Source organism: Neoarius graeffei, chromosome 21 (assembly GCF_027579695.1).
Source record: "Neoarius graeffei isolate fNeoGra1 chromosome 21, fNeoGra1.pri, whole genome shotgun sequence".
NCBI lineage: Eukaryota > Metazoa > Chordata > Actinopteri > Siluriformes > Ariidae > Neoarius > Neoarius graeffei.
Window position 1 is genome coordinate 12,600,550 of NC_083589.1, and position 21,558 is coordinate 12,622,107.

The 21,558-nt window shown below is 42.7% G+C and overlaps 1 protein-coding gene across 1 annotated transcript in view; it reads left to right on the forward strand.

Annotated features, from left to right (window-relative positions):
- Window positions 1–5,928: 5,928 nt before the first annotated feature.
- Window positions 5,929–21,558, forward strand: part of LOC132870244 (lysine-specific demethylase RSBN1L-like) — a 99,371-nt gene continuing 83,741 nt past the window's right edge. Inside the window, exons 1-2 of the mRNA XM_060903891.1 lie at window positions 5,929–6,471; window positions 15,224–15,406. Coding sequence (XP_060759874.1) covers window positions 5,967–6,471; window positions 15,224–15,406 — 688 coding nt within the window. The 5' untranslated portion in view covers window positions 5,929–5,966. The remainder of the gene's footprint in view (window positions 6,472–15,223; window positions 15,407–21,558) is intronic.

Here is a 21,558-nt window from a genome sequence, read left to right on the forward strand (position 1 = left end):
ATATCAGAGCAAACATCATTCTCTCCCAAATTAATATGGGCCTGCATGGGGAGCTTACTTGTGTGGCCTAACATTGAATTGGTTGATATATCCTTAATAGGGTAGTCACACTAGAGGCGGAATGAGCCAGAATGCCGTCAGAATGAAAATTCTTCGTATATTCCGGGATATTCGAAGTGCATTCTAAAAATTCTGACTGCATTCTGAGTGCATTCCAAACATTCGGGCCCATTCTTGTGGCCGGCCTGAATGTTTTGCTCATGCTCAAAACATTCGAGGTGCATTCGAAGAGGAGAAATATCGAACGGCATTCGAAGTATATTCTAACTGCATTCTGACTGCATTCTAAATATTCTTACGGCATTCCAACAGCATTCAAAACATTCTGATCATGTTCGAGGGAAAAATCGAAATGGCGAGCCACTTCAAATCCTGCCAGAATGTCCCGAATGTGCCTCAAATGAGCCGGAATGCCGTCGGAATGAAAATTCTTTGTATATTCTGGGATATTCGAAGTACATTCTAAGTATTCGAGCTGCATTCTCTTTGAATTCTTAGATGTTCGAAACATATTCGGCGGCTATTCTGGGAGTGTTCTGACTCCATTTGAAGTGAATTTGTACAGCATTCGAGGCACCTTCCGACCAGACTTCGGGTGGTATTCAGGCAGCAATCGAACTGCACTCGTATGGTATTCGAAGTGCATTCTTAATATTCTTACAGCATTCTAGGTATTCCTACTGTGTTCCAACTACATTTCAACTGCATTAGAAAGCTAATACACCCGGAATGTGCAAGAATCATTCAAGGCGGGTTCAAAGCGCATTCTAAGTATTCTAACAGCATTCTTACAAAGCTGTAAGAATGTTGGTCAGTTTGAAATTCCTGCCCGAATGTGGCATGAATTTTGAAAAATTTTTCATTCCAGCTGGTTCTGCTTGATTCCTGCTAATTCCAAATAATTGTGACGGGGCCTTAAGATTACGTTCTGTAATTTTAATTATTATAGATATGAATAAAGATATCATTGTAAAAAAAAGTGTCATATCTGCTGTCAAATAAGGGAAAAATGTGATTACAAATGAACACCACTAGATCTGTAACACTGGCTAACTTTAGTTAGGTGTCAGCCCTGCGATGACCTGGCTACTTGTCTAGGGTGTACCCTGCCTCTTGCCCATAGTCAGCTGGGATAGGCTCCAGCTTGCCCGCAACCCTGCACAGGATAAGCGGTTATGGATAATGGATGGATGGATGGATGGATGGTTTGAGCAGGGCAAGTGTTGCCACCCGTCCCTTATAATCCAGGAGAGTCTCGTATTAAAATAATCTTGTATTATTGACTCAATAATGGATGTAGAGTTATTGAGATGTGCAAGAGGTTGTTGAGGTACTGGTGTGAATGTAAGATGGGTGTCTATTAATGTGTCTCTCTGTGAGTCTTTCAGATAGCCAGTAACGAGAGAGAGAGAGCTGTATCACCCCAACTGTGCAGTTGTGTGTAGTGTGCCTACGTGGTAGAGAAATTCACAGAAAAGTGAAAAATAAAATAAAGTGTACCTTGAATTGTAGCACCTGTCTCTAGTTCCTCATTTTCCACCCATCCAAAGTCGTTACACTGGGTCTGAAACCCGGGACTTGAGGAACAAATGCCGCCATGGAGTCCTAACCAGTCAGGGAACTCCTCCAGACCCTCACCGCTGACCTCCAATACCAGTATCAAGAGCTGCTTGCCCTGTCCCTCGAGAAGGAGCAGCGCTTTCAGGCCCTGTGCATGGCCCAGGAGAAGGACCAGCAGGTGGTGTGTATCCTGGTCCAGTCAGCGGGTACTCCAGCGATTGCTTCTGTGACCAGCGTTTCTGTTCAAAATGGGGCTGCAGGACAACACAGAAGCCTTCCTCAAGCTGTTCGAGCGTGTTGCAGAGGCGAACTCGTGGCTGACCTTGCAGTGGATGGCTCGTCAATTGCTGGTCCTGTCAGTGGGAAGCACAGCTCACAGTTCAGCAGCTCCTGGCCACCAGCATGCTGGAGTACCCGGAACTGAAGTGGGCTATACTGCAACAGGTTAGTCCCAGTCCAGAAGAACATCACCAGCGGTTCCATGCTCCAGCCTACAGCGAAGTCAGCCACCCATTTGTGTTTGCGGAGCAGCTCCGAGAACCTTGCTGACAGTGGCTATAGGCAGGCGAGTGTGATGTGGAGGACGTCATCGGCCATGTGATGCTGGAGCAGTTTGCCACCCAACTGCTGAGCGAGACCTCAATGTGGATCCAGTGTCACCATGTGGCATCGCTGGAGGAAGCAGTCTGGCTGGCAGAGGATCACCTGACAGCGTTTCCGGGAACAGGCGCTCCTGCAGCTTCTCTTCCTCTCTCTCTCACTTTCACTTCCCCTCCTCCTTCTCCTTGCCCCTCCCCTACCCCAGCCCTGTGGAAACAGGGGCCAATCTCTCCGAAACCTGCTTCATGCACTTGTGTCTGTCCTCATGTTTCATCCCTCCCTTCTCCTTCTGTGTCTGAGCTGCTGTTAAGCCTTTCTCTCTCTCCACAGATGGACTCATCTATGCCTACCAGAACCAGGAGCGAGCTCGAGCAGGTCTGTCGGCGTGGGGGGAAGGCTAGGATTTCCTGGAATCAGCACTTCTGCAAGGAGGCAGGGATACTGATTCACATTCCTGATGCACTGCAGGCTTCCCTTGATTGAGTAGGAACATACTGAGTCTCTGTGAATATTCAAGGGGGTACACGTCAGGCTTTGGTGGATTCTGGTTGTAATCAGACCTCCATGCATCAAAGCCTGAATCAATGCGGGGCACTGGGAAATGCATGAATGGTGAATGTAAGGTGTGTGCACAGGTATGTTCACAAATATCTGCTAATGCCTGTCACAATTCATTTCTGGGAGCAAAAGCATAGTGTGGAGGCGCCAGTTAGTCCAAGCCTCACCCATCCACTTATCAAAGGGACAGATTGGACAGGGTTTAAAACGTTAATAAAACAGTAGTGGATGGGTCCTGTCACAGGGGAATCCCATCACAACGTTAGCTGGGGAGGTAGTCCCAGGTCTGCATCAGCTCTGCGTCATGATGACATGAGGAGTGGGGAGGGCCATCCTCTCTCTCTCTCTCTCTCTCTCTGGGAAATCCCTAATTGGATTTCCCATCGGAACAGATGTGTGGCAAGTCTCTGAGGTACGCTTTTGACCAAGTGAAAGTAATTGATGGCCAGAAACTCCAGCCCGACGTTGCACTGTCCCTTCCATATTTTTGTATTATTAAGGATAAGCAATATCGAATGATGCAGGACACTCAAACTAAACAAGACATGACACAGTTGTTGGTCCCGAAGAGTTGTAGGCAGGGGCGTAGCCATCATTTTAGAAGTGAGGGGAACAAATTGTTCAGAGGTCTATTGAGTGATTTATCATCCTCTCGCATTCAATTGCACCTCTCCTTCGCAGCTAAAGAACCACATAACCACAAACAGCACAGCACCAGGGAACCGACTTTAGTTCTTTAAAATGATATACTATCAAAATCTAAAGTTAAAATCTATAAATCTATAAAGTAAAATTTATAAATAGAATTAAGAATAGTAGTAGTGACATAGCTAGTTATATTCTCTTCTCACCTGTGACCCTGCATAATCATCCCTGTTGGCCTCTGGTCCACTGTCTCCTCTCTCACCCTGCTCTTTCTATTGTGGCAATAAAGATTAAAAAATATGTGGAAAGCAACATTTTGAAATAGAATTAGGAATACAGTAATAATAATCAGCAAATTCATGTACTTTAAACTTTAACTACCACAAAAATAAATTAAATCTTTACAAAAATAACAGTCAAAGGAACACAAATACATTTATATTCTTATTTTCTACCCAGAAGTGAGTAATCTTAGAGTAGCTAAAATAGTAACGTTACTCAAGTAAGAGTATTGTTACTTTAGAATAATATTACTCAAGTAAAAGTAAAACGTATTTTGCAACAAAATGACTCTTAAGAGTACAATTTATCCAAAAAGTTACTCAAGTAAATGTAACTAGTTACTACCACCTCTAAGTTAGCTAGCTAGCTTAACTAACTAAATTGACATCCATTTGTCATCTTTTAGCTAAACATTATCTACATTCAACAGCATTACTCAACTTACACGGTTTGTTTGGAAAAAACTGTCTAAAGTCTTTAGCCTCTTGGCTGGTTTGCTGAACATACAGAAGCACTGCCCAGATCTGAACCACACCAAAGATACTCATACAATATTTTCTAAAGCGTCTCTGATCACACACGACAGCGGTGTTTGTTTGCCGCTTTAGCTCCGCCTGCTCATGATGCGTTTAGAGGCGGCTCGGAAAAATGCGTTTCCACATGTTAAAAATGAATTGAGTGGTTGTAATGGCTGTAAAAAGTGCGGGGTGACATGTCCCCCACGTCTGCTACGCCCATGGTTGTAGGGAACTTTTATTCCAGGTGGCTCATCATAATCCTATGGCTGGACACTTGGGTCAGGACAAAACACTATACACACACACTATTCTTTCTCGATATCGGATTGAAGAATGAGGGATTAACTGAATATCATTAACTGATAGAAAAAATAGCCATAATACTATAAATAATGGGGTGGCACGGTGGTGTAGTGGTTAGCGCTGTCGCCTCACAGCAAGAAGGTCCGGGTTCGAGCCCCGTGGCCGGCGAGGGCCTTTCTGTGCGGAGTTTGCATGTTCTCCCCGTGTCCGCGTGGGTTTCCTCCGGGTGCTCTGGTTTCCCCCACAGTCCAAAGACATGCAGGTTAGGTTAACTGGTGACTCTAAATTGACCGTAGGTGTGAATGGTTGTCTGTGTCTATTACCCCTTTTCCACCAAATCAGTTCCAGGGCTGGTTCGGGGCCAGTGCTGGTGCTGGTTCACAACTCGTTCAACTTGTGAGCCAACTGAGAACCAGTTTGCTTTTCCATAGCTCGGGGTGCTAAGGGGAGCCACGTCATTACGTCGCTGTATACGTCAGTTACGTCGCTACGTTTGCATAAACCTTGGCGCGAACATTGAAGCAACAACAACACAGAGAAGAAGAAGCAACAACAACAATAATGGATGACTTCGCGTTTGTACAGCTGCTGCTTCTCGTCGCTTAAAAATGGCGATCTTTCGCGGTTTTGCTATTGTTGTTGGGTTGTTGGTCTTAACAACTCCGCCCCCCCCCCGCTGACGTAAGCGGTTCTTTCCTCTGGCCCAGCAAAGAGCTGGTGCTACCCTGGAACCGGTTTTTCTGGCCCCAGAGCCAGTTCTTTGTCAGTGGAAACAGAAAACCCGGTTCCAAACTGAGCACTGGCCCCGAACCAGCCCTGGAACTGCTTTGGTGGAAAAGGGGCATATGTGTCAGCCCTGTGATGACCTGGCGACTTGTCCAGGGTGTACCCCGCCTTTCGCCCGTAGTCAGCTGGGATAGGCTCCAGCTTGCCTGCGACCCTGTAGAACAGGATAAAGCGGCTAGAGATAATGAGATGAGACTATAAATAAGCTCTTGGGCAACCCAGTAACAGGGGCACTGTCAAATACAACAACTTCAGGATCCATACTTTTCCACATGGTGGCAGCATTAGTGGGGCCCCTAAGTCAAGGTTGTCACTAAGGACCCCTAAATGTTAATAAAACAGCTCTGATGAATGCGAACCTGATGAGGATAAAGGATAACTGAAGATAAATGAATGAATAAACAGGACACTGATGATTTTTATCAGAGTGCAGCACAGTCCTGTGCTCACTTCACTTCACTTCACTGTTTTCCCGCCTAAACGAGTAATGACGTGCCAAGTCTGTTTCACATGTCTCCGCCCACTACTGATCTGACGTCGCGAATGATCCACCCCCCAGAGCAGGACAGTAGACGCTAAGCCCCGCCCCTCTCCTGCCTCTCACACAAACAGCGGCAGTAGACTGAGAGAGAGTAAATAGAGAAAAGCCCTAAGATGGCGGAGCCAATGAGCCTCATTCACTTTAGCTCGGCGACGAAGAGCTCGCTCTCCAAACCCAAGGAGTCGAAGCCGTCGTCCGAAAACCGACCGCAGTCTTCCCGGGACCACCAGCCTCCACCAGCTAAAAAAGTACGAAGCGAAGAGAAGAGCCTCAAGCCTAAGAAGCTGAACGGTGAAGGCGGAGGAGGAGGAGAGGAGAAGCAGCACCAGAAGCAGCAGCAGAGTTATGGCAGCCCGACAACATGGAGCGTCTCTCCGGTCAAGCCGAGCAGCCCCGCTCAGCAGGCTCAGCCTCCCCTCCACAAAGTGCACAGTGTGTTCAAGCAGAGCGCCTTCCTCGCTTCGCCTCCCAAACCCAAGAAGCCGAAGGAAAAGCGACAGCACGACAAGGAGCGAGAAAAAGAGAAGAGGAAACACAAGTTGGAGAGCGGCGGCGGCGGTCTGGGGAACGCCGCGGTGGTGAAGAAGGAGAACGGAGAGCTGAAGCTGGTGCAGAAAGGTAACGCAGCGCTCCCATTTCGGCATCTAAACTCGCTTATATAATAATTTCCATTAAAGTGGGAGGTTATTTCTGTCGCTGAGAAAGTGCGGGCTGGCTAACATTCGCTCGCTAGCTGCGTGGCTAAGCTAATCGGTTAGCCGTGTGGCTAAAGCTAGCGTGTCGTTAGTTAAGTGATGGCCGCAGTGTGTGAGCACAACACCGTGTGTGTGTGAGGAAATCCGCGACAGAATGCTTAAATATGAATAAATTTTAACGTGATTGTCTTTATTGCTGATAATTTGCTGATTTTTTACATTTAGAGTCGAAGTGCTGCTGTGTAATTCCTGTGAAATACACACGCGCGCGCGCCACATTAACATAAATAACCGTAACTGAAATATTGCGATACTGTTTACTGTATAATACCGAGTTTATCACATTATAAACATTGAGCCCCTCCCTCCCCGTGTATACACACACACACACACACACACACCCCACTATGTAAAATTCTGAGGCATACTTTTTTTTTAAAGTACAAACTTTCTTCCAGAATTATATTTAATAACTTGTACATGATCAAATCCCTACAGAAACATTTTAGATCCTGGATGTTAGTTTTCCAGCACAACATTAACTCCAGTATTTTTCAAAATGCAGAAATGTTTAATTTTGTGATTTTCGAGGTCGTTTTTGCTCTCCAGCAGAAGACTTTCTAGAGACACAGTGACTGGAGTGAGAACTAAAAGGACACTTGTACCCTGTCCACACTAGGGATTTTGTACCAATACGATACTACTTTCGTACCACAACACCTGTCCACACTAGCAACTATACCGGTACTGTAGCGGTATAACTGTATCGGTACGAAACCCACAAATGTATGGGTTTCAACTGAAATATTGCGATACTGTTTACTGTATAATACTGAGTTTATCACATTATAAACAAATTGAGCCCCTCCCTCCCCGTGTATACACACACACCACTATGTAAAATTCTGAGGCATACTTTTTTTTTTTTTTTTTTAAGTTCAGACTTTCTTCCAGAATTATATTTTATAACTTGCACATGATCAAATCCCTACAGAAACATTTTAGATCCTGGATGTTAGTTTTCCAGCACAACATTAACTCCGGTATTTTTTAAAATGCAGAAATGTTTAATTTTGTGATTTTCGAGGTCGTTTTTGCTCTCCAGCAGAAGACTTTTTCTAGAGACACAATCAGTGCGTTTACATGCACATCCAAATCGAGCTACTGTCGGTAATCGAGCTAAGGGTCCCAGCAGGGGTGCCAGAGAAATCCAATCCTACATGCACACAAGGAAATCGAGCTATTGTGTGAGGTACATTGTGCACCCGAGCCACAGGTGGCGCTACACGCCCCATCGTGTTGGTACACTTCCGGTTGTCGTCATGAAGAGCTATTCAAGAGTATAAACAAAGTTATCCTGTGTTCACAAGTTCCGTGCTCAAGCTGTTAGGCTTGCTCTAACAGACTGTATGGCTACAAACTGTCCTGCGCAGACCACTGTTTTGTAAGACAACTTATTTTGCACAATTGTATATTTTTCTAAAGTCCATTTTTTGCCTACAAAAATTTTTTTTTTTTGCTTACAGTTTAACTTGTGTCTTAATAAACACACAAAGTTCAATTGTTTTGTTTTTATTGACATTCTTCAGATGTTGGACGTGTGTGTGTGTGTGTGTGTGTGTGTGTATATATACACGCGCACACACACATACAATGACTTGTTTATGTACACAATTCACAGCTATGCAACAGCTGTACAGATGTATTTGGTGATACAGTAAGTGAGCTAAATTTTAACAGTGCAAACAATGCCACAAAAAGAAAAGATTCATGCCGTTGTCATGATTCGTTGTCATGCCGACCGAGGCTGTTGTGTTTCCCGCTTGTGATCTCGTCACTCATCACTTCCGGAAGGGGCAGTGCTGAAGTAAGTAGCTCGATAGGGTTTATATGCACTAAGTAGCTCGGCTAAAATCGCATAATCTAGGTCGTGTAGCTCGATTATGAGAAATCAAGTTCGGTTCGATTTCAGCCGAGCTAAGGTGTTTCCATGGCATTTAGAACTTCGATTTCAGTCGAGCAACGGCAGAAATTCAATTTTCTCTATGTGCATGTAAACGCACTGAATGAGTGTAGTGAGAACTAAAAGGACACTTGTACCCTGTCCACGCTAGGGATTTTGTACCGTTACGATACTACTTTCGTACCGCAACACCTGTCCACACTAGCAACTATACCGGTACTGTAGCGGTATAACTGTATCGGTACGAAACCCACAAATGTATGGGTTTCGTATCGGTACTGTAGCGCTTCGCTGTAGTGTGGACATATGAAGCGGTTCTGTATCGATACAAATATAATGCGCAAAGTCACACACCTCAATCGATGTCTTTGCTGAATAAAATAGTGAAGAATGGAGATTCGTTTTCTTTCTCAACTGCCTCGCACGTTTTATACGATTCAACTGAATAAATGACCACCAGAAATACAGACTGTACATTGACAACAAAAAGCGCACACACGTTGTTTCATCCGCCATATTCTCGGAAGGAAGTTACTCGGTAACCACAGAAACATTTCGCAAACGCGCATTTCAACTACCGTGAAAGAAAACTGCAAACATTTCTCGCTAGTGTGGACAGATGCACTAAACTGTACCGGTATACTTTGTATCGATACAGTTATACTACTATCGTACCGGTGTATATGTGAACACAGCTTTGGTAGAGTAGTTTATTCCTCTGCCACGTCATGTATCATCAACGTCAAACTCGGACCACTTGAACCAACGATAATCCTAAAGCTGGACACCAAACTTCATTAAGGGTTGTTATACAATCAGGGTACGCAAGCTAAAAATCACATTTAACACTTATCTTCGATATCAAAAGACTTGACTAAATAAACTTGGTTGTTTATTGTAGCCCTGTGATAGCTCTATTTACCATGCATGGTGATAAGGTTATTTTTGGTGAATGTATGGCAATATGTCATTTAGCAAAATTACTCGTGTCATTTAGAAAAAGTGCTTTTTTTGACCACAGGTAGCTCCAAAAGGGATGCATTTAAATCATTCTTTATACCATAAAACAAATATTTGGTTCCATATCATTGGAAACATAGTTAAGTTTTAATGTTGAACGCCAGTAAGTTTTCAGACTATTTTGATCAAATTAGTATGGAATTGTGTCAAAAAAATGTCCTCTCCGAGACAGCTAATTTCTCAATATAAAATAACATATCTAAAATGATTATTTTCATCCTAAAATGTGGTCAAGATATTGGGACATAAATATTAGAGACAACTAACACAAAGCTTACAGCCTTATATTTAAAAGCACTATGGAAGTAGTGGATTCTGAATTGTCAAAAAAAAATGTCCTCTCCGAGAATCACTTCATTTGTTTCTCCCATCTTATAGCAGATTACACAAAACTACCACACACGTCAAAAAATTACCTGAAATCTGTTCTTTAACTTGTCCTTCACTTAAAAACTGGTACAAGAACCAGTTTGAATCAGTTTGAATTTTGGACCCCTGTGACACAAACTTTGTACCCTGATTGTAAAACAACCCTTAATATCAGTTCACTACTTTTTGAGTTACACTGGGAACAAATAAATAAATCCCGGGTCCACGTACATATCTGGATTTACATCAAAGTCTAATCACTTGTTCCTTGGCCCATGGCTCAGCTTTCTTCCAAATTTCATCCAAATCTGCTCACTACTTTTAAGAAGAAAGAAGAAGAAACCTTTATTCGTCACATGCACATTTCAAGCACAGTGAAATTCATCCTCTGCATTTAACCCATCTGAAGCAGTGAACACACACATGCGCGCACACACCCAGAGCAGTGGGCAGCCCAGAGTGCCCGGGGAGCAGTCATGGGTTCGGTACCTTGCTCAAGGGCACCTCAGCCCAAGGCCGTCCCACATCAACCTAACTGAATTGTGAATCTTTGGATTGTGGGGGAAACCAGAGCACCTGGAGGAAACCCACGCAGACACGGGGAGAACATGCAAACTCCACACAGAAAGGCCCTCGCCGGCTGCTGGGTTCGAACCCGGAACCTTCTTGCTGTGAGGCGACCGTGCTAACCATTACACCACCGTGCCGTGTACGTTGGGAATAAAACAAACAAATGGAGGCGAAAACATACTATATATGATATAAAGGACACAGTGATGTAGTGAGAACTAAAAGGACACTCGGTAGAGTAATTTATTCCTCTGCCACGCCATGTATCATCAACATCAAACTCGGACCACTTGAACCAAGGATAATCCTAAAGCTGGACACCAAACTTCATTAATATCAGTTCACTACTTTTTGAGTTACATTGGGAACAAATAAATAAACCCCGGGTCCATGTACATATCTGGATTTACATCAAAGTCTAATCACTTGTTCCTTGGCCCGTGGCTCAGCTTTCTTCCAAATTTCATCCAAATCTGCTCACTACTTTTTGAAGTACGTTGGGAATAAAACAAACAAATGGAGGCGAAAACATAACTTCCTCCAACAAAATTGGCTGAGGTAAAACCTGTCTGTGCTCACGCATCAGATCTTTCTCATTGTTCACTGAAACTGATTTTTATTTTAAAGCTACCGTATCGGAACAGAGACAGTTTCTGATGTTCTCCACGCTGCTTATTGAGCCAGAGATCAGATTCATGTGATAATGTGCTATCTGATCGTACCCCTGACTGTACTGATTATTAGATTAGATTGTTTTAATAGTAATGTATAATTTGACAAAGAGCTCAGTAACAATGCTCGTGTTTGCTCAGTAGTGATGAGAAGATGCTGAAATGCTGGAGCAGCCCATTGTGGTGTGTTTTTAGTGAACAGGGTTGCCAGATTTCAGCAAAATTTCCAGTGCAGCTCAAAAACGGCACAAAATAGCAGGAAGTGACTCCAGAGATTTGGGAGAACGGTCACGCTTTTTTTTTTTTCCCCTCCCCCTTCTCCTCTTCTTTTTCTGCAGCTCTGCATCAAAGACAAGTTGACCGTGGTGCATGGATAGTTTTGGTTGGTTGTTTCAGAAATTGACCCTGATGGTATGACTGGAAGGGGCGTGTCTGAAGAACCAGATGCTTTATTTCTCATCCAGCTGTTAGCAGGTTATCCTGTGAAAGTCTCCCTGCTGGAGCTCAATTGTGTTTTAAAATTTTTTTTCCCCTCTTTCAGTTTCTGAATACGAACTTCACACACACACTGCATAGATTCGTTATTAAATGCAGAGGGAGAGAGAGGTTTGTTTTTGTTTTTGAAAGCTCTTTGGCGTTTGCTGATCTGAGAAAGCCAATGGAGTGTGGGGTTGATGAAATGTTTATTATACCTCACAGAGAGCCGACTTATTACGCAGCATGTTGACTGTGTTGTTGAAAATGCAGACGCATCCAAGCGAGAGCTTCGTATGATACGATACGACGCGACAGGCTACACCATTACAGCCCTAAAGCGACTGTATGAAATGTAGGATTTATAACGATGGTGTTATAACACAACGATGTTCCAGTAAAGCTTAGTTTTAACCCCAGTTTAAGATGATTTCAGTGTTTTTTAATTTAACGTACGTTCCAGGATGTGGAGTACGTCAGAATGTGAGAGTTTCACTTTAAGAATAATAAATAGCAAGAAGAAAGCACAGGCATTAGGGTTGGGCGGTATCCAAATTTTGATACCTTTAAACCGTCTCTGTGTTTTCCCGGGGTATACGGTATTACCGAGAAAAAAATAATATTTTGTTTCGGCCTACTGTGTAACGTGCGCCTATGCCTCAAATGTACTATTTAAAAGCAGCATAGCGAATTGTGTGCATTGTGGTATGGATTAAGCAGCAAAGCGAATTTTGTGCATTGATGAATGGATTAAGAGATATTTCAAAGCATCACGCAACTCTTCCTTCATCTTGAAAATAGCATTCAACTGTCGTTTACACACGTCTGCGTTGAAACGCCGTTTGCAGCACTATTTCACCTACTCCATCAAAAAAAGTACACGATGAGCAGGATTATACCCTTTCAAGCATGGGAAATAAAAAAAAGAAAAAGAATCAACCAACACCCAAGTCCGTTTAGACTGCGCGATAGATAAACCATATTCTTCAGCGCAAATGAGGCGAACCTAATTCAAATGCGTGATAGCTGCACAAGGCAAAATCATATGGGCCCACGTCATGCCATGGCGGGGAAATTAATAATCAAATGGCCTTACCTTGCTTAAAACGTTGTCTTGATCACATAACTCCTTACAATTATTCCACTTAAATCCATACGGTTTAACACACCCAACAAAGATGGCAAGCGCATTGCTAATTCCCACCAGAAACCGAACAGTTTACGCTACGATGTTTTCTTCCGTTTCTTCAGTAGATGACATTTCAAACGTTTATTACCCACATCCCAAATGTCATACGTTATATTATTTTACCTTGTTGTTACTCATGTAACCTACTCAAAACACTCAGATTGGAGGTGTTCCCCTCTCGCGCCGTGACCGTCTTCTTACATACTTTACACACAGCTTCATCTGTGTTTGCTGGCTCTCCCTTTTCGTTTGGTTTGAAACCAAAATACTGCCACACTGCCGATGTTGTATTTTTTATTTTTTTTGCCACTAACGCGTTATCTTGACTTGCCATCTTTCAACCGCGGTCTCAGTCTCTTTTTTTTTTTTTTTTTTTTTAGATAGGACAGTATAGAGAGACAGGAAATGAGCGGGGGAGAGAGAGACGGGATCGGGAAATAAAGCTTTCTGTCAGACTCCAAAATGTCGCGCAGGGTTGCCATGGTAACGACATAAACAACCCTGCACGCGATGAAAACTTCTTTAGGAAATTGATAGAATTAGTGAAAATACGATCACACAGTTATTCGGGATGATCTTCAATTTATTATTTTATATTATGACCTCATGTACTCCATATTTATTTAGATATTATATATTTTTTTAAAATGACGGTAATGAGACCGATACCGTTGGTACTTTTGGATACCTCGGGATACCTTCTTACCGTAATACCGCCCAACCCTAACAGGCATAACTTTACTTTGTAAAGGGGGGGGAATTAACCTTGCATGATTTAATTATAAACCAAGCGAGATCTTGGTGAAAGTGTGCATGAGGTGTTTTAACTCGTCTGTGTGAGTGACTCTCGTATTGAACACTTCAGTATAACTAATGTTTAAATCCACTTTTCTCCCAACCTCCCACTGGTGATGCTTTCGATTGTATATCTACTTCCGTCATCCTCTTCACACTTTCAGTGCGTAAGGCTCCACAGCTGAGCTCCATTTGTCTGTCTTGGGCCATATTTGGTCGTGTATTGAGCTGCTTCAGTTTTTATAGCCGTAGGGTTCACCATAAGGATTCCCCAGGCACAGCTACATCACCAACACCGTGTGTTGACTGGGAGTCCATTGGGAGAGAGTGTGAGTCAAGTGTGTGTGTGATCCTGTAGGATTAAACACACGTCATGTCACTACAGAGGGGAAAAAAAACAGAAGCTGGTTACAAGGCGGCTGTAGATGCCGCAGCAGTGACGTGGGGACTGGTAAATGAACACAAGTTATTAGCTGTAGAGGAGTTTGTTATAAAATGTAGATGCTTATTGAGCTCCTGTGTAGGGAAGTTGCCCTGATGAACAACACACTGCTGCATTTTCTTCATTTAAATCTCTGTTCATGTTTGGAGAAGGAAGGCGCTCGCATCTTTATCTGTTCAGCAGCTCAGACGCATCAAAGGTGTTTTTTTTGCTCTGCTCTGGTTTGTATAAGGTATAAAAGAGGAAACAAGGAAACGTGTACTACAAAATACAAGCACGCACTTTTTTCTTTCTTTCCTGTAGACATTTATATCCTCTGATTTGATGAACGTCATGATCATCGAATCAAACCCTGATTTCTGATGCCATCATTATTCGTCCCACGTCGACTCTCACTGCACGCCTTTCTACTTGTTAGCGAATGTTGTTATTCCTGTTCCACAGTCAGATTAAGCGGTAATCAATGACCTCCAGATGCTCAGTTACATGTCCATGACCTTTTTATTCCCTCCATAGAGCGTTTTCATTTTTGTTAACCAGACTGCCTTGCGTTGCGTCACCGTCTTTGTCAAAACATTTTCATTTAATTCACTTTCTGTAATTCAGCTCCAGATTCTGGCTTTTCAGGTCCACGTCTGTTACACATTATTGATGTGGATGTGAGCATGTTCTTTGCTGGCTTGTTGAAATTCTAACTACAGGAGCTTTGCCTTTTATGGAGATTTGTGGGCGTCACCCACCGAATGCAGTCAGTTGTGCTGTGGACACGCCTGGAAATTTAGGGGTGATGAATGGGCTTTCGTCAACGTACACAAGAGTACGAAGAAAATCAGTGTTTCTGAAAGTTTTGTCAATCTGGCCGAAATTGAAGAAGAATGTTTCAAGCTGAGCTTCAGCAACATGGCAGGAGTAATTTACTGCATCAGACGCTGCTTTTTACATTTATTTCCCTGAACCAACTTCATGTAAGTCCACACTCTCGGTGATCAACATAACTGTCCAACAGATACGCAGGTAAAAATGTTCAGTTTAATTATTTATTAAACAATAAACCTGTGATTGTTACTCTCACTGCTTCAAAACCGATTTAGCAGCGAAAATAGACAAACGTGTGCTCCGCATAACATGTAGGTGTCTAGTGTGTGACAGTAAACGTTGATCGTTTATTTTTCTCTCTTCCAGAGCACATCAAGGACAAACTGAAGGAGAGAGAGAGGGAGAAAGAACGAGTGCGGGAGAGGGAAAAGAAAAAGGAAAGGGATAAAGACAAGGAACAAGTAAAAGACAAGGAGAGAGAGAAGAAAAAACACAAACTGATGAATGAGCTCAAACAAGAGAACGGAGAAGTGAAGCTGCTGCAGAAAGGTGAGTCACAGACGTGCGATTGCACACGCAGTAGAGGCCAAATATTTACACACACCTGGGCTACAGATATTCAGTCTCAGTATTTTCCACACGCAAGTCAATTAGTGTATGTAAAAGATTAGAGGGGAAAAAAAGGTGTAATGACTTTTTTTTTTTAAAGAAGCTTCTGATTGGCCAGTTATCATCATAAGGAGTTAAATTGGCGAACACCTGCGGTTATAAAAATGTCTGCCTTTAGAGCTCGTGCCTTTTTGCCCTTGATATCATGTGAAATCCACGAAACTCATTGAAGAACTCAGTAAAGAAATTGTAGACCTCTGCAAGTCCTTTTCCTCCTCAGAAGCAATTATCAAACCACTGACGGTACCACAAACGACTGTGCGCAAATAGAAAAGTCTTGAGTGCACAGACGCTACATAGTTCAGGAGCGAGGCACAAATGAACATGAGCTTTGCTCTGAAAGGTTCATCTGAACCCCAAGACAGCACCACTAACGAACTGGTGAAGGAGCTGGAGGCATCGAGTACCCGAGTATGTACAACCCCGATTCCAAAAAAGTTGGGACAAAGAACAAATTGTAAATAAAAACGGAATGCAATAATTTACAAATATCAAAAACTGATATTGTATTCACAATAGAACATAGACAACATATCAAATGTCGAAAGTGAGACATTTTGAAACTTCATGCCAAATATTGGCTCATTTGAAATTCCATGACGGCAACACATCTCAAAAAAGTTGGGACAGGGGCAATAAGAGGCTGGAAAAGTTAAAGGTACAAAAAAGGAACAGCTGGAGGGTTCAACTGGCAATAGGTCATTAACATGGCTGGGTATAAAAAGAGCATCTTGGAGTGGCAGCGGCTCTCAGAAGTAAAGATGGGAAGAGGATCACCAATCCCCCTAATTCTGCGCCGACAAATAGTGGAGCAATATCAGAAAGGAGTTCGACAGTGTAAAATTGCAAAGAGTTTGAACATATCATCATCTACAGTGCATAATATCATCAAAAGATTCAGAGAATCTGGAAGAATCTCTGTGCGTAAGGGTCAAGGCCTGAAAACCATACTGGGTGCCCGTGATCTTCGGGCCCTTAGACGGCACTGCATCACATACAGGCATGCTTCTGGATTGGAAATCACAAAATGGGCTCAGGAATATTTCCAGAGAACATTATCTGTGAACACAATTCACTGTGCCATCTGCCGTTGCCAGCTAAAACTCTATAGTTCAAAGAAGAAGCCGTATCTAAACATGATCCAGAAGCGCAGACGTCTTCTCTGGGCCAAGGCTCATTTAAAATGGACTGTGGCAAAGTGGAAAACTGTTCTGTGGTCAGACGAATCAAAATTTGAAGTTCTTTATGGAAATCAGGGACGCAGTGTCATTCGGACTAAAGAGGAGAAGGATGACCCTAGTTGTTATCAGCGCTCAGTTCAGAAGCCTGCATCTCTGATGGTATGGGGTTAGTGCGTGTGGCATTAGTGCGTGTGGCATGGGCAGCTTACACATCTGGAAAGACACCATCAATGCTGAAAGGTATATCCAGGTTCTAGAGCAACATATGCTCCCATCCAGACGACGTCTCTTTCAGGGAAGACCTTGCATTTTCCAACATGACAATGCCAAACCACATACTGCATCAATTACAGCATCATGGCTGCATAGAAGAAGGGTCCGGGTACTGAACTGGCCAGCCTGCAGTCCAGATCTTTCACCCATAGAAAACATTTGGCGCATCATAAAACGGAAGATATGACAAAAAAGACCTAAGACAGTTGAGCAACTAGAATCCTACATTAGACAAGAATGGGTTAACATTCCTCTCCCTAAACTTGAGCAACTTGTCTCCTCAGTCCCCAGACGTTTACAGACTGTTGTAAAGAGAAAAGGGGATGTCTCGCAGTGGTAAACATGGCCTTGTCCCAACTTTTTTGAGATGTGTTGTCATGAAATTTAAAACCACCTAATTTTTCTCTTTAAATGATACATTTTCTCAGTTTAAACATTTGATATGTCATCTATGTTCTATTCTGAATAAAATATGGAATTTTGAAACTTCCACATCATTGCATTCCGTTTTTATTTACAATTTGTACTTTGTCCCAACTTTTTTGGAATCGGGGTTGTACATCCACCATGAAGAGTCTGACATCACCAGGTTCTGAAAGGCTGACGTGAGGAAGAAGCTCCTACTTTTTCTCAAAGTGTGCAGGACATCATCAGGTGTTTAGTGAAACAGTACTGTCTGTAGAGGAGAAAGAGTTTGGCTTTCAATCTGAACAAAAAGATCCCGGATGTGAAGCATGGGGGTGGCAGCATCATGCTCTGGAGGTGTTCAGGTAAACAGTGGTGCAGTTGAGTAAATGGATGGCAGGAGGATTATTTAGAAATATTGAAGAGAAACACCTCAAGACCTCAGCTGATACTGTTGGGATGTCTAGGAAGGAGTCCAGCAGGGTGTAGAGAGAATACTAATGAAGCGTCTGTAACTTCTAATCCACGGAAAACCTGGTACAGAAACTAAAAGCTGAAATAAATCGGTAATTGTCAAGTGACCTCTTAGCTCCACGAATAAATAAATAAATAAACACACACACGCAGTGTTTTTCCCAGAAAAAAATTAAAGCCCTAAATTCTGGCATGATAATACAGACAATTGAGCGTCGAAGGTGCAAAGTGAAACTAGTGGGGTGCGGGAGCATGGTCCCCCTGGAAACATTTTTGAAAATAGATGCTCTCAGGTGCATTTTCAGGGTCTCTGAGAGGTTTTAGATCCATGATTATAGGATGGATTTTAACAGTGCTTCAGTGATTTCTGACCTAAATAGTATTAATGTATACGCATTTGAAATTTCACCTTAAAGTTCAACATGCAAGTTAAACTGTTTTGTTCTAGATTACTGAGGTATATGATGGATTGAAAATCTACGGGGATTCCTCAATTATCTATGATCAAGTAGTGTTGTAACAAAAATCTCATTCTCATCTCATTATCTCTAGCCGCTTTATCCTTCTACAGGGTCGCAGGCAAGCTGGAGCCTATCCCAGCTGACTACGGGCGAAAGGCGGGGTACACCCTGGACAAGTCGCCAGGTCATCACAGGGCTGACACATAGACACAGACAACCATTCACACTCACATTCACACCTACGGTCAATTTAGAGTCACCAGTTAACCTAACCTGCATGTCTTTGGACTGTGGGGGAAACCGGAGCACCCGGAGGAAACCCACGCGGACATGGGGAGAACATGCAAACTCCGCACAGAAAGGCCCTCGCCGGCCCCGGGGCTCGAACCCAGGACCTTCTTGCTGTGAGGCGACAGCGCTAACCACTACACCACCGTGCCGCCCCTGTAACAAAAATGTGCATGAAAATATGAAGTGGTTTACTCCATCTTATGCAATCCAATGAAGAGAATCAATCATGACCTCCTGTTGATCACAAAGGGATCTGAACCTAAGACCTGCCACCTTAAAATAAGTTGCTGTATTATTATAACTGTAGTGATTTCGAATGTTTCTGATGCAATTACCATAATATATGTAGAACTAAGATACACTGAAAAGAAAAGTAAGGCAGCTGCATATTATCAAGTTTAAATTTTGGACTAGATTAAGATTAAAACATACTTAAAGGAAAAGAAAACTTAATTCATACATTTAAGTTTGCAGAAAGATGATGTACTTATAAACACATTCATTGTATTCACATCCAATGTAGCATAATTTCGAATAATAACGATGAGTGTATTTGGCAGGGTGATGTCACTGTGACCCTTTAACCAAAGAATAATCTGGAGCCTTCTTTTGTGAAATGGATCCCAGTGACATCACACTGCCAAAACTGCTTATGATTATTATTTGAAATTATGCTATATTTGACAGATTTGGACAACTTTACTTCGTGAGTGTTTATAAGTACATAATCTTTTTGCAAACCCAAACTAACAAATTAAGTTTTCTACTCCTTTAAAGCAGGTTAATTCTCCTTGGCTTTTGCTTGGCCCAATGTTGGGCAACCCTCTCATAGTCCATCTCGCGGTCATCCATGCTGATGTGGATCAAATTGTCCAGCGAGTCTTCTCCTAGCATATTCCTCGCTGGAGTCTTTATAGGTAGGAGAAGCCTCGTTCACAATCTAAACAGAATAGTCTATCAAATAAATCAGTCGGCTTTATCCGTCTGGTGGGGGACAACATCGGCAGCCAATGAGATCGCTTATAATGAATCGGAAACTTCCGGGATGTCTGACGTTTTCTTTCAATATTTTTATTGGATGGTTTGAACACGTGATCTTGACATAGCCAACAGATTAGTTTGTTTACATCATACCACACGGACATATTACTTTGACAGAATCTGCACAAACATTGGAAAAAAAGACTGCTTGTTTAACACAAATATCAATCAATATGTAAATGGATCTGTTATTTGCTCTCCTATATATCTAGTTACTTGTGGGTAGGAAATTTAACGTATCGGTATAAATCGAAGCGTATCGGCAGGCAGAGCAAGCGTATCGGACCTGATACGCTAAAACACTTTGGGGAAAACCATGATTGATATACGTTTGCATAAGTTTTCCCCCAATTAGCTGTAGATGTTTAGGGGCATCTCCAACAGCTTTCACACATCTGTATCCTGTAGAGGTGTTTATCCGTAAGTTTAATACAGCATGAATAAACACCTGCTTCACAGTTCAATTTTCAGATCATTAAAACATTATAAAAGTACAGTAACAACCATCGTGTGTGTGATTTGGTCTCAGGAGTGTATAATGAAATGTGCAGCTTTGGCAGTGTGTAGGGCCGTTGTCCTGTTAAGGTGAAAATCCATCACAGTCTCAACTCTCAGACTGGAACGGGTCTGCTTTGCATAAGAATTCATCCCCCTGAGCTTGTCTACATTTTTGTCGCGTGATCTTTCTAGCAAAACTTTACAGGATGATGAAATTCTGGAAAAGGAAGCATTACAGATTTAATTCATGTTTATTATTACTTCATTCTCGCCAGTTCACCTTGTATTTGGAAAGAAAATGCTGTGCTGGGGTGGAAATGTAAGAGGTGCAGGTGGTTTTTGACTTTTACTTTGGTAATATGTTAAAGGCTTGAATAGAGATCTTGCAGTCACGTGACCGGAAAGTACACAGCCGCCATCTTGTCGGTAAAAAACACCGCTGAATACTGCTGCACTCGTGTACAGAATGGATCAATTTCAACCGATGGACTACACGGCTCATTTTTCTAATGAACAGATAACTAGATATATGTCTAAAATAAACGATCTACAGATTAGTGACCCTTATGGCTTACCGGACGGAGTTTTCACGACCGTGTCAGTGGATATTGAACTGCTAGAGGTGGAATACCCAGACATGTATAATTACCTCATTAACTTTCCCTCGCTGTTCAGTGGTGAAGCACTGCGTGCTTATAAATCTCTGGACAGTTATCTTTACAGAAATTCAGGATTTGTCAGCGACTCAGATGTGGCATCTTGTAAACAAGAAAATAACAATCCTCACTGGATGGGTAAGTCACTTAAGTATTGAGTATAGCACTGACCAGCCGATTATAGAATAAGGTAATTCCAGCTGTAATTCCAAATCGTCCATCTTGTTTACCATGGATCTGGCGTTGGAGAGGTAGAGGCTTAGCAGTGGAGATTTGAGTGGCTGTTTTCTGAGCTTAGTCAACAGGCCGGCTCTGCAGCCTCGCTTTTGCTTCCGCTCCCGGCGCCGCCTCCTTCGCTTTGCTTCCGATAACAATCCACGGAGACCCCGCTGGTCTCGCTATCTCGTCCAGAATGTTGTGCATGCGATGGAAATCGCTACAAACCGTCACTTTCTGCTGGAAACCAATGTCCAGTAAGTCCATACGGTTGTAGTGGATATTGAAGTCCGGTACAGACAAACAACACGCAAAAATACACACAAAAAACATAAACATGCACAGAATGAGAGCTTGTAGCCGCAGCCGTTGTAGTAGAATTATATATAGTAGGGTTTTCCAGAAGAAAAGGTAGAAGTAGAACCGGAAGGCGGAAATATGGCGTTTGACTGACAAGATGGCGTCTGTCACAATCTGGATCGGCTGTGACGTCACATGCAAGTGCTCCATATGGGTAGCTAATGAACAGTTATAGC